The following is a 14,174-nucleotide window of genomic DNA, read 5'->3' on the forward strand; positions in this document are numbered from 1 at the left end:
TTCTCATCTTCCAATTATGAGTTTTTTATTATAGTACTTCCATTTCACTAGTTTCAAGTACTGTATTTTTCCTTCCACCTTTCCAGGTTGTTTCTTTATCATTCAGCCAAAACAACTCTGTAACTCCATTGATCTTGTAGTTGTTGTTTATCTGAACTGGGAAGCATTCACTGTCTAGTATCACATAGTCCATTTTATGATTTTATAATATTCTAGTTTTAAAACTTAATTGTTTTATTTTTCACATCTTTGTAGGTGGCAGCAGTTTACAGTTATTTCATTTACTTTGATTTTGCAAATTTTCAGCTTTATCTCACAGTACTTAGAGGGTAGATCATAACTTCTGATGCATGCAACATAATTCTTAGCTTCACTGATTTGATCGTTAGTGTATTTTGTCTTCTTGGATAAACCTTCAGAGTCTAGTAAAGGGAAGATAGTACTTGAAGGTGAACTTTTGTTTATAATAGATAGAAAAATGGATTTATATTATGTTTTCTTCACAATTATCAAAATTGTAGGCAATTATCCTTTGTCTGAGTGCTTTGGTCATATTTATTCCTGAGTTGAATAATAGTTCTTTTATTTTTAAATTGGATTGTTTATATCTTGTTGAGTTTTGAGAGTTCTTTATATACCCTAGATACAAATCTTTTAGCAAATATATGCTTTGCAAAGATTTTCATAGTCTGTGGCTTGCCTTTTTTAAATTTTTTAGCAGATTTTTTTTTTTAAATCTTCACCTGAGTATTTTTCCCTCATTAATTTTTTAATATATTTTTATTGATTTCAGAGAGGAAGGAAGAGGGAGAGAGAGATAGAAACATCAATGATGAGAAAGAATCATTGATCGGCTGCCTCCTGCACGCCCCCTACTGGGGATCGAGCTCACAACCCAAGCGTGTGCCCTTAACCAGAAATGAACCCAGGACCTTCCAGTCCGCAGTCTAATGCTCCATCCACTGAGCCAAACCAGATAGGGATGAATAATAGTTCTTTATGTTAAGTAGTAAAAATTGGATGCTTGAAAATCCAGGTCATTATATATATACTCTGTAATCTTTGCTTGTGACTGCTTGTCCTACTCTTGAACCATGATCAAGTTAATTTTTTAAAACATATTTCTGTTGAGCAACTATAATAATGTAAGGCACTGTGCAACAGATGATGAATAGAATACCAAAATGAAGACATGTTATATGCCTTCTAGGAAATAGGAAGTTGACTGTCAAGTAAATGTAATGTAAATTAGAAAGTACAGTGTCCGTATGAGAGATATAGTTAAATTCCCTAATGGGTAACATGATTGTACTGAAATAGAAGAAGAAAGAGAGAAGATTGAGGTGAGCCACAAAGACTAATAGTTGACTGTTATTGTTGCCCAAAGCATGGGTATTAGTAAGATAAAATTTTTCTTTTTAATATATTTTATTGATTTTTTACAGAGAGGAAGGGAGAGGGATAGAGAGCTAGAAACATCGATGAGAGAGAAACATCGATCAGCTGCCTCCTGCACACCCCCTACTGGGAATGTGCCTGCAACCAAGGTACATGCCCTTGACTGGAATCGAACCTGGGACCCCTCAGTCCATAGGCCAACACTCTATTCACTGAGCCAAACCAGTTAGGGCAGTAAGATAAAATTTTTAAAGTAACAGCAAGCCAGACACTTGTAAAAGCACTGGAAACTTTAGCATAAAATTTAGTGTAAAAATTTTGAACCTGTAGCCATCTTTCTTACAACTTTTTTATAATAGGCATTTTGATGGCCTCAGCCTCTCACATTACTATCTTGGCAAAATTTTGAAGACGTTAATGGGATTAAATCTTAATAATTTAGCCTTGGCTTGTGTGGCTCAGTTGGTTGGGTGCCTACACCAAAGAGTTGCTGGTTAAATTCCCAGTTAGGGCACAGGCCTGGATTTTAGGCTCGATCCCCTATAGGGGGCATGCAGGAGGCAGCCCATCTTTGTTACATGAATGCTAGGATAAATTCAGACAGTAAAACTGGGCCCAACAATTAGAACTATCTTATAGTGGAACATGCTGCTTGTTCTTTGGAATAGTTAAAGCTATCTGACTATAAGGGATATTTTTTAAAGGGTTTTCTGCATTGGGTAGAGAAGATTAGATGAAATAAATTTTTTTAATTTTAATATTAAGGTGTATGTGAAATAACCTTGATAAGAATCAAGATTCCTTTGAGCTCAGGATGTTGTGGGGCCTTCTTAACATTTCTAGTCCAATAGTTATCTTTGTTCTCATAGTTACCCAGCAACCTATTTACCCCAGTACCTTCTGCTATCACTTAAAATTCTAGTATCTTATATGGATCCTCTGTATAGTCATTTTAATAATGCTTTTGCTACCATTCTTGATTCTTTTATACTCTTGCTAATCCAAACTCATTGAGGTTGTCAGCATCACACTGAAATGTGTTCCTTTGAGATTTATTTTGTTTATTAGGCATTTTTTCTATATCCATCTTTAAGACGAATGTAGAGTTTTATATCATTATGAAAGGTATTAAAATTTGATTCTTAAATTTAAGAACAATTTTTATTGTGATTTTGAAAGATCTGAGCAGTATGATTTTATTTTTTTTATTTCACCTTAGTTGCATTTATGATATTTATAAGTAATTATTCATGTAATTATTTGTTTGGTATCTGTGTAGACTCATAGACCTGAAACTCCAGGGACAGGAGCTGTCCTGTTTACCACTCTGTATCCATGAACTACCACAAGGTTTGGTTCACAGCAGGTGCTTAGTATTTCACAAATAAATTCTTCCATCTTCCACCATGGCTATGCATTTGAAGCCACTGTACTGTGGAAGACTTTTTTTCTAGTCCTTTATTGTTAGGAGGAAATTGGTCCCTTTCTTCTTGTATGTTAATCATATTTCATTGGTAAAACTAGAGAATTACTGTAAAGGCAGTCTGAGATACTTCCAATTAAGTACCCATTATTTAGACATTTTCTCTGTATTTTTTATTTGGAAGCTTTTCACTCGCTTTTAGGCAAGTAAATTACTTTGGAAGAAAATACAAATTAGCTTACACATGTCCCCTTTGAAGTTACTTTAAAATTGATGTTTGTACTTTTGGGCATATTTTCGAACAACTTTAATGTAACTTGAAAGCTTTCAGGTTTTCTTTTCATTTTCTTTGCATTCTGTGTCATGTGGTAACTTTTCATCTTTTATACAAGTGCCAAAGGACTTATTGGGACCTATCTTTCCATAGTCTTTTACACACATGCATCATCTTCTGTTGTCTTTGAAGTTGTCAGATCTTCCTATCTTAGATATTTTGTCTCTTGTTTGTATATATCCTTTTTTGGAAAATAAATACACTAAAAAGTCAAAATATTTTTTAGCAGCTTTGACTGAAACCATGTTGTTTTTCAAGATGTACTTTTTCTTATAGATCATTATTTTGGAAATAGACTTGAATCTCTTTTCCATCTTACTTAACACTGTAAGTCAATAATCTGTTCCAAATGGCAGTCTTCACTTGAGAATCAAATATCCTAGAATCTACTCTTACTACATTTGTTGTTAAATTAGTTATACAGATACAAAGGGGCATCCTATTTAACAAAGTTAGAGCTTAAGTCCTAAGAATTTGAAAATCTGGAATATGTTTATTATATATTTTTTAAATTTAATTTTAACTTAATTATACATACAATTTTTTGACGGATTCATCCCTACTGAAATGACTAAAGGTTACTAAGTATTGTGTTCTTTTCTTAATTTACTTATTATTTTATACTGTTTTAATTAAATTATTATAGTTCTGTGAAGAAAGTTTTATTTGGAGGCTTCACATATCAGTTATTATTGAGTCTATTGTGAGACTCAAGGTGACTTTTGAGACATTAAACAGATTATATAACCCCTGTCTTTCATCCTTAGAAGAAATCCTGTCAAAATTTTTGTGGTGGAACTGGACCATACTTAACTCACTTTGGCTCACTTGGAAGAGATTCACTGTGGGTTTTAAGGAATCTTATTTGGAACCCAAAGGCTTCTACTGTGTTTTTTGCCTCTTGGAAATCCATCATTTTTCTTTATTTCCAAGAGTATGGAATAAAGAATAGGCAAAGCTTTAGGATTTTATTTATTTTGAATATACCATTATCTGTGAGAAGGGTTTTACAGGACTACCTATTATATAAAACGTATATTTTATTTTATATTTTTAGGTTTGTAGTTATTTTAATTTATAGTGTTAACCCAACTGGTCATGATTTTCTTTTGCTTCTTCCACATATTTTCCTAACCCTGTTAATATAAATCAAAATAGATAAAAATAAACCCTACAGCCAATGGATAAGAAGGGAAAACACTCACTTTCAGTGCTCACTACTCCATGTGTTGGATGCCAGCAGCCAACAGAAACAGATGGCACTTTATTCAACCTGATTTATATATGTAACTAACATTTTTCTATTGCATATTTCATGAGTTTTATATAATGTATGATTGTTTTCAATATGTTCTATAATTGGAAAACATACTTATTTTTTAGACTATATATGTAAGCTTTATATATGTGTATGTATACATATACTGAACAGCTGCCAGATAGCTACTGGCATTTATTCCTTAGTATAAATCTGAAGATATTTGGCTTTACAGAGGTTTTCAAGGTTTGATTTACTTGTCCTAATTAACATTGAATTTGAAATTTTGCTCAAGAATAAGAATTTATATGTATAAATTACATAGCAAGTCATTCCTTATGTTTTATCTGGCTACATTATAGTTTATTTATTTATAATATATTTTTATTGATTTCAGAGAGAGGAAGGGAGAGGGAGAGATAGAAACATCAATGATGATAGAGAATCATTGATCTGCTGCTTCCTGAATACCCCATACTGGCAATCAAGCCTGTAACCTGGGCATGTGCCCTGATTGGGAATCGAACCAATACCTCCTCCTTGTTCATAGATGGACGCTCAACCAGTGAGCCATACCAGCCTGGCTCATGGCTTACCTATTATTGTTGTTTGTGTAAATGTTGATTTATCATAAAAAAGGTAAATTGTTAGGCACAGAGAAAACTGCACATATGAATGCATAAAACCCATCCTATGATATTAAAGATGAAGATATGGAGATACTGTCTTCTAGCTTTAAAGTTAGTTCACTTGTCAAATGAATCATTCTAACCTGGGAAAATCATCACGCATCAAACAATTGCAAATTAAAATAACCCCAGTTCTAAAGAATTAATTTAAATTTGTTACATGTCTTCTAGTCCAAATGAAGTTATTGAAACATTTAATTATTTGTTTCAGATAAATAATCTACTAAAATATTTTATTATTTGCTAATACCATTTCATTCTCTTGGTGGATGTTTTTATCACCTCCTGTTTTCAAGTAAATGTACTATACAGAGATAAAGAGCCAGGTGATCTAAGCAGCTCGGGTTGAATTGTTCTTTAGGTAAATAAAGTTCTTAAAATATGACAAACCAAAAAAAAAAAAAAATAATAATAATGTGTCAAGATTTGGAGTGAGTTTCAAACTTTCCATTTGCTTTTACTAGCTTAATAATTGCAAAAAGAACCACAATTTGGAATTGAACCTTCAGTTGATCATTTGGAACTTCTAGGTAATGTGTCTGCTTTATTTTGTTTCTAGAATAGTGTCAGCCTCAATGTATATCATAAAATTGCCACCTGGTTTTGAATACATCTATACATCTAAGATGGGGCAAGTTCTTTGATAATTGAAATTTGCTGGATGAGCCGAACATGTTTTTGTTTTTCTTTCTTTTTACTTTTTTGCATAATTTCTCCCACTTTTTCATTCCCCTTACATTTTCTAATTCATTCAGGGGCACCATGTGTAAGATATGTTCTGTTGTGATCATAGGCAATTATGACTTGTCGTGACTATTTCATTGAAACTAGAAAGAAACCAATAGCTCTCAGCATTTTCTTGGAGGAGTTGGTATTGTCAAGAGTTGTGTTTGGATTAAATCAGCTTATATTTTTTTCTTTGTGAATATTAGTGATGTGATAAATGCTGAAGACGCTTGCTATAATTTACTTTGGTAATGGATCATGGTAGTCACTATACTGTCTAGGATAGCAAATTGGGTAGAATACAGTGTTAATTTGAGATATTGAGGTCTTCTCTCTATTGGGTACAATTCTCTAACTTGTTTAGAAACATAAGAATTCATGTAGGCATTATGATGGTACAGCTTAAGTATTCAAGTGAGAGTTAGATATTTCTTTTCTCATGATAATTTTGCTTATCTCTATTTGGGATTAAATTTATTAATTTGGATTTGGCATGCAAGAAAAATTACCGAATTGGGAGTTGAGACACCTGGATTGGAAGTTTACCTCTGTTAATTATCAGCTATGTGATCATCAAGTCACTTCCCTGGACTGCTTTTTCAAAGCTCTAAGACAATGTCATTTCATATTCTTATAGTATTTTTCTTACTAGAAATTGTTTATGTTGCTTATGGTTAGTTATTTAAAATTACTACAGCAATACAGCAATGATTACTACTTAGTAATAAGTAGTAATTAAATGCACTTAATTTAAAATAACTGTTTTAGATACTTATAAATACACTTACTCATTTTAAAAATAGCATTTAATTAAATATATGCATATTTATATAAGAAGGAAGTTAAAAATATAGAGAGGTGTAATTATGCCATCGTTTGTTATGATCATTTATTGGCATTATTGTGCCTTTTGATACTAATTGCAGTATGAGTATGAAAAACTTTGAATTGATGGAGTCATTCCAGATGCTTGAAGATTTAAAGTATTAATTATAAATTGTAAATAATTGTATGTCTTCTAAAGAATTGAAAATGTGAACTTGGAGCTTTCACCTATATATTTCAAAAATCATTTCACTGATTAGGTGATTCAAAAACTAAATGATGCATTTGCTATTTCATTACCTAAAAGTTGGGTTAAATGAAGAGAAATGTGGCAGTGTGTGAAGGCGTTGTGAGCATTCTGGCATTCTGACATGTTTATAGAACTACTAGTAAAATGAGTAATTTGAATATTTTCCCTTTGATATTGGTTATTCTGGTCACCTTAATTGAAATACCTTATATGCAAAAATTATGCAAATTGAGAAAATAGCTTATTAGAGAAGGAAACAATAGTTTGTCCTTTTTAAAAATTGATTTCAGAGAGGTTGAAAGGGAGGGAGGGAAGGAGGGGAAGGGGGAGAGAGAGAGAGAGAAACATCAATGATGAGAGAGAATCATTGATCAGCTTCCTCCTGCACATCCCACCCTGGAGATCAAGCTGGCAACCGGGCATGTGCCCTGACCTGGAATCAAACTGTGACCTCTTGGTTTATAGGTTGATGATCAACCACTAAGCCATGCCAGCCGGGCAATAATTTGCCCTTTTGGCAATATTTTATCATTTATATTTTCTAGCATAATCATTTATGAGTTTCAATCCAACCACTTATTTATTTTATTCCAAAAATTTATTCAGGCTTTGTAATACATATCTTATTAAGTTTAATTTGGTTTAGAAAAATGAGTATTACATGACCTTACCAGTTTGGAGAGGAACTGTGTTGGAGGACAGAAATTGAAGCATAAAGGATAGGCATGTCACAGAAGGGAAAGATGGATATGTAAAGAGATAGACATAAAGTTTGAGTTAGAACTTAGATAAATGTTGTCAATATTAGGGACTCTTTTGTGCTAATATTCTCAAACTTTAATGTGAGTGTGGCTTACTTGGGGATCTTGTTAAAAGGCAAATTTCAATTCAGTATGTAGTAAGAATTAGGATTCTACATTTCCAACAAGGTCCTAGGGAAGGCCAGTGCTTATGAGCCATGAGTGGTATTTTGAGGAGCAATGCTCAGTACTGTTCTTTGGGATTAAGAATAGATGTAGGGTCTGCCTTTAAAGACTTTTCTTGATACAGTCTTACTTTTCCTAATTCCCTACATAATGTGATTAAAACATACTAATTGGCAGTACAAATGTAAATGAATACATAGTTTATAAATATACTTATTTCAAATGACTAGTCCAGTAAAGTATTGGTTATCTAAAGGCAGATTAAATAGTATGCAATGAGCCATGGTATTACAATAACAAGGGACTCAGTATTATGAATTGAAATGACAGTACTTTAGGAAAACATCAATGTATTATGTTGAATAGCAATTCTTTTTAGAATTATTTGGTAACCATAATCTGGGAATGTAATTTGTGGGAGTGGTGCCGCCTTTCTCTTCCATTCTCTGAAGAGCAGTGATCTGCACATGGAATTGTAGGTCTACAGAGGCTGTGCTATGTGGGTGGAGATTTTTAACATATTGGCTGTAAATACTTCTGTAGTTCATACTTTATTACTCTTAAACCTTTGGATATTGTCTTTCAAATGGTAAATGTGTTCTGAAATACATATTAAATGAATTTAAAATAAGTCATTTATATCATATTTTGCTTAGTTTTATTTTAACTAGAATTTGCGGACATCTGAGATCTTTTCCTCCCACTTTTTAAAAAATTGATTATTGCCCTAGCCGGTTTGGCTCAGTGGATAGAGCTTCGGCCTGTGGACTGAAGGATCCTGGGTTTGATTCCGGCCAAGGGCACATGCCCTGGTTGTGGGCTCTATCCCCAGTAGGGGGCATGCAGGAGGCAGCTGATCAATGATTCTCTCTCATCATTGATCTTTCTATCTCTCTCTCCCTTTCCCTTCTTCTCTGAAATCAATAAAGAAATATATATATTTTTTAAATTGATTATTTTTGTTGTACAAACATGCATCCATACCCACATACACGGGCATACAGTCGATGTAGTATGAGTCTAGGTTTAGCATTTCAGCTGTAGAAGTCGTATAACTTATGAAAATTTAAATTTTCTGCGTAAATCATAATTGTATATGAATTATTTAAAAAATATTCAAACTAATTTTGGATAACTTTGTTTTCCTCTCAGATACTTGTGCTATTTAAAAGTATAGAACTATAAAGTGTTTAATTTTTCATGTTTTTTTTTTTCCATGAGACATAAATAGTGCAATAGAGCTATACAGCATTACTTAGAAATACTAATTTTCTAAGTGCTTAACCTAAGTGGTAACATTTAACAGAGAAAACTGTTTTTATCATTAATTAAACATTAGATATTTTTGTGGATTTCTTTTTCCTTTTTTTAGAGAACCAGAGGACGGAAACGAAGCTTCATTCCTGATGAAGAAAAACATGAGGTTGGAATAAGTTAAGCATTTTTGGACAGTCTAAACTTTGAAAAACTTTTTTGCTAAAAATTATTTCTGTTTTCCTCGTAGCCTGATTTTGTTTTATGTTTTGTTTTGTTCTCCTGGGATGGCAGGAGAGAGTTCCTAGAGAGAGAAGACAGAGGCAGTCTGTGTTACAGAAGAAGCCCAAGGCTGAAGATTTACGAACTGAATGTGCAACTTGCAAGGGAACTGGAGACAATGAAAATCTTGTCAGGTAAGTTGAATTCTGAGCCTTTGTCTTTAGGGGATTAAGGCTGCATTTTCATCTTTTCTCATCACAGATATAATGGGGAGGAAAAGCACAGTGCAGGACCTTTTATAAAACCTACCACACATTGGATATTCTCTGGAGCTAGATCTAATTAGGAGCGATAATCTGAATTTTGAACACAAGAGAAGTTGACAGTACTCTGCTTATAGAGGCCACAGAAAGAGTTTGTACTAAGATTGTTTTATCTCATTAAATACTGAAATTACTAAGTTCTCTTAGCATGTTACAGAACTTAAACTTTATTAGCAATAATGATAAGGTAGAGGTACTTTTTATAGATAAGAGCTCCATCAGTAGTTCTTTACTGTTTACCAAAACAAATGTGTTGAATGCTTCTCTCTTGTGAAATAAAGAAAGGTGAAAAGATGGCCTAGATAGATCTTACCTTGTTTTTTTGTTTTGTTTTGTTTTGTTGTTTGTTTTTGTTTTGGTACCTTTTTTTTAGCAGACATAATGCTAATCAGGAATCTCAGTTGATATTGCTATTCCTGATGGTCCAGACACTTCTAAATTTAGCCATTTGCTTCTTTTTCTGAGATAAAGGAATTGCTCAAAGCCTTCAGGGAGATAGAGAAGTGGGTGGGTGAACTAAGGAAAACTCATTTAAAAGAGTTATCACCTTTTCAAAGGACAGTGACATAAATAATCTTTTAGTATGTCAAAGGAATCCCTTCTGATTTCTTGCAAACTTGTCTTTCATAAAAACCCCTATTAAATTACATGAGGGCCCAGAAATTAAAAATTTCAAAAGCAGTAACTTGATAACACATGTATTAGTTCTATTATATGATTTTAAATATTTGCTTCCAAATGATGTCATTTAGTTGTCATTAAAATTATTTGTTTTAATTTCTCATATAAAAGCAAGAAGTTTGGAATTTATGAGTTTTTTATACTATAATTGAGGAAGATTAGGGGAAAATTAAAATTATAGTGAAAAAATACAAAGTGCTTCAACAAAGTCCAGGAAGTCCATAACATGTGGCCAGTGTTTCTTGAATGTCGTAAGAGCTCTCCTTGAGGTTAAACTCATTTAAATTTAGGATAATGTAGTTCTAATGATAGAAGATACCCATGAATAATTCTGACCACAATGTAATTTTCTAATTTATTAAAAAAAAATTCCAAGCAAAGCATAACATGATGGAGTGAATGAAACAATAAAACAACAAAAATGAATAAACAAAAGGGGAAAAAAAACCCATAAAAACAATCTTATATAGTGGACAAAATTCACTATAGGGGAAATTTCCTTGGGGTTGAGGATGGCATTACTGTGCATGATCAATTTGGAGAGCTGGTTATCTCCTTTTTAATTAATTGAACCTATAGGAATATCTATTCTCTTATTTATTTATTTTTAACTACTAGGTTCAGGCCTTTTTACTATAAGACCTATACATTTTTACCAGGTTTTTATTTACTTATTTGATCATGTATTCGAAAAAAATAATCCAGGAAATAAATACAACTTTTATTTAAAAAACTACTTTATAATTAGAGCTCTTTAACACATATTTTAGTTGTATTTAAAAAATAGGTACCATTTTTCTTGTATTCTTGATAATATTTTTGAGTAATATTAGTCTTTCATCTCACTTATTTAATTAGTTTCTGTTATAAAGTTTTCATTCCTAATTGCATTATTATAGCATGCCCATGTCTGGGATTCTGTGAAAGACTTCTTAGAAGGTAAAGATATTTTTGTTACTATAGAAATGACGGTATACAAGCCTTCTTCCATGGTTTTACCTTGTTAAGAAGATAACATCACAGATTTTCTTCAAAGGATTTAAAGAGATAATGAAGAGGACTTAAAAAGTTTTATAAATATTATATATTAATGTATTTGAGAACAAAATAAACTGGATATAAAGCAATGCCATAAAATGTTTTATGGTTATAATGTGGTTGCTCCATAAAATGAAAATAAAAAAATACACATTCAGTTTAAGCACTATTGCTTTTGAGTTCAAGAAGAATTACAATTCATGTAGAATTTAATAGGTTTAAAAAGGTAATCTTATAAGCTAATATCTGCCATTTCCCTTAACATCTCTTTTGTTTTGTAACTGGCACCATCATTGTTTACAAATTCCCTAAAAGTCCACACATTTATGATTAAGTTGCATCTTAATAATGTACACATGAAATTTTTTTTGTAACATTAATTTTAAGACTATTTTCTCTAAGGACATATTTCAGTGCTTGGTTAGGATTACATTATACTTATATATATGTCTATTAGGTTCTCATAAAATTAAATTTCTTGGGTCATAATTTAATAATCTCTTATTGAATACACCACATTTATTTCCCAAGTTTCTTTGAACAAGCAGATATGACTCACTAGAACCTGCTGTTTAGCAGCCATGATTTTGAAACCACACTTCTCTATGTAATTCAGGCTGTATAAAAATTCCTTCTTAATTATTTTCCTTGCTTTTTCGGTTCTTTGTATATATGTATATGTCAATTTACATGTATAATTTTTTCTATTACTGGGGAATTGCATTCAGTTTATTAGTCAGTTGTAATAGTAGGTTCCAACTGTTATTGTTTGCCTCTTTAGCTTTCCTCAGGTCTCAGTTTTTCCCTTTATTGTTGTACATGGCAAACATCACATTCTGCTCTGGGGACTGTTAATAATTGCTGAGTGATAGTAAATTCTTTCCATATAAAATAGTGCAGCAGTGATATAATTTAGTAATACAAAGGAAACACATATATGTGGATTCTGAAATAAAGGTTCCATTTGTTAAATATGTTCCAGTAATAATAAATGCTTAATTTTTTTACCTTTCAGAGAATGTGTATGTTCTGTTTTTGTATATAATTATTTCTAGAATATGTGGGACAAAACATTGAATTTGTTGAAACTCATTCTTCTGAAGTGATTAGATTGAACTATTTCCATTAGACATGGGAAATGTAAACATTGTCAAGATCTTAAAGAGAAGATGGTTTTACACCATTTTATGGACTTCTTGAAAATGGTGTTTCCTTTTTTTGCCATTTACTTTTTAAATTTAATTAAAAATTACCTGGGAAGTTTCCAATTAAAATATGTAATTCTTTATGTTACTTAGTATTTATCTCTTTGTGGTGGATGTTGTTAATTGGAGGTAGTTTTGGGCCCATTTATGTCTATCATTTGTTTTTATTTGCACAGTTCCTAGCACATTTACTAGGTGTACCCGTTAATAATGCAGATTAACTACTAACTGGTTAATAATGCGGATTGCCTGTTAATCGGTTAAAAATGCAGATTAATTATTAACCGGTTAATAGTGCAGATTACATATTAACCTGTTAATAGTGCGGATTAACTATTAACCAGTTAAAAATGCCACAGCTCCATTAGATTTATTACTATTTCTGTCCAGGTTGAGTTTAAATGGTCTTTTTTCTCAAGTAAAGGCTTTTTATAAGTTAGGGACCTTTGGACTGTGATAATGGAAAACCTAACTAAAAGTTTAGGTTTGAAATAACCGACGATTTATTATCTCACATAACAAGAAGTCAGATCGGTTAGCACTGCAATGATGTCCTCAAGGACTTGTTGTCTTTCCATTTTTCTACTCTGATCACTAGTGCCTGATAAATTTAGTGTCTGTCTCCTCAAAATTTCAATATCTCAATATCTCTCTTTCTCTGAACCAGGGAGAGGATAGGGGCAGGCCTACAAACCGCTTAGGTCTCTAGGTACCTAAATAGCTTTGCAAGTTTTATTTTGTTCGAAAGGAAAGGAGTCAATTGCCTTTGAGTGGGCAGTAATGGCAGTTGAATAGGCAACCAATTTTCAATTCTAGCCTTGATTTGCATTTCAGTCTTGTTAAAATACCAGTATACTAAATAAATGGTTGATAATGCGTGATTGCTCCACATAAAAGTAGTGACTGAATATTCTTTGGTGAATTAATCCAAAATTTTTAATATCATAATTTATTCCTAGAATAAATTGGTCACTAACTACAAGTATTTGATGAAGATGTTTAAATTGTTTAATGAAGGAGATTTCCTTTTGTGTGACTAAAGAATAGTGGATTTTTTTTTTTCTGGATATTAGGTAAAGAAATAGGAACCACAGATTTGAGATGAGTTAGTGAATTCTTCATTGTAAAAGAGAAATGAAGTAATTCCTCTCCTTGAACATATTTGATGTTTAAAAGATAGATTTTAGTGTTAGTGAGCCTTTTTTTCTCTATAAATCCTTATCAGACTATCACATTAGGAATAAGACCAGTTTCAGACCTCAAATTTTATCTTAGCTGTGTAAACTCATTGCGACACATTTTCTTAATGGAAGATATGGGAGAGAAAAATTGTTTCCTACAACTAAGAACCTAGTGTCTTTAATATTATTTTATATTGTGGCCAGTACTCAGAGGACAGGAAATGATCTATGAAGCTATATCACTTTTATAGCTAAATCCAAACTATTAAATGCCTGTCATATTATCCTCCTTATTTGAATATACAGCAAATTATATAGGTATTGAACCATTTTAGTTACAAGATTAGATGTCTGTTTAGTCTCTTAACAAAGCTATTACCATTTTTATTTATTTCACATTTTAAACATTTGGCCTCTGAGTACTTTACTCAAAACCAAATT

The 14,174-nt window shown here is 32.0% G+C and overlaps 1 protein-coding gene across 7 annotated transcripts in view; it reads left to right on the plus strand.

Annotated features, from left to right (window-relative positions):
• The window catches only part of PHF14 (PHD finger protein 14), a 168,582-nt gene that overhangs the window by 61,549 nt on the left and 92,859 nt on the right, over window positions 1-14,174 (plus strand). For 6 of the 7 annotated variants that reach the window (XM_059712435.1, XM_059712433.1, XM_059712434.1 and 3 more), the window contains exons 15-16: window positions 9,202-9,252; window positions 9,378-9,499. In XM_059712435.1, the coding sequence (XP_059568418.1) occupies window positions 9,202-9,252; window positions 9,378-9,499 (173 nt within the window). Of the gene's footprint in view, window positions 1-9,201; window positions 9,253-9,377; window positions 9,500-11,208; window positions 11,337-14,174 lie in introns of those variants that run through there. The other variant, XM_059712432.1, reaches the window with a different exon arrangement.

The sequence above is a fragment of the Myotis daubentonii genome, chromosome 10, assembly GCF_963259705.1.
Source record: "Myotis daubentonii chromosome 10, mMyoDau2.1, whole genome shotgun sequence".
In the NCBI taxonomy this organism is placed as follows: Eukaryota; Metazoa; Chordata; class Mammalia; order Chiroptera; family Vespertilionidae; genus Myotis; species Myotis daubentonii.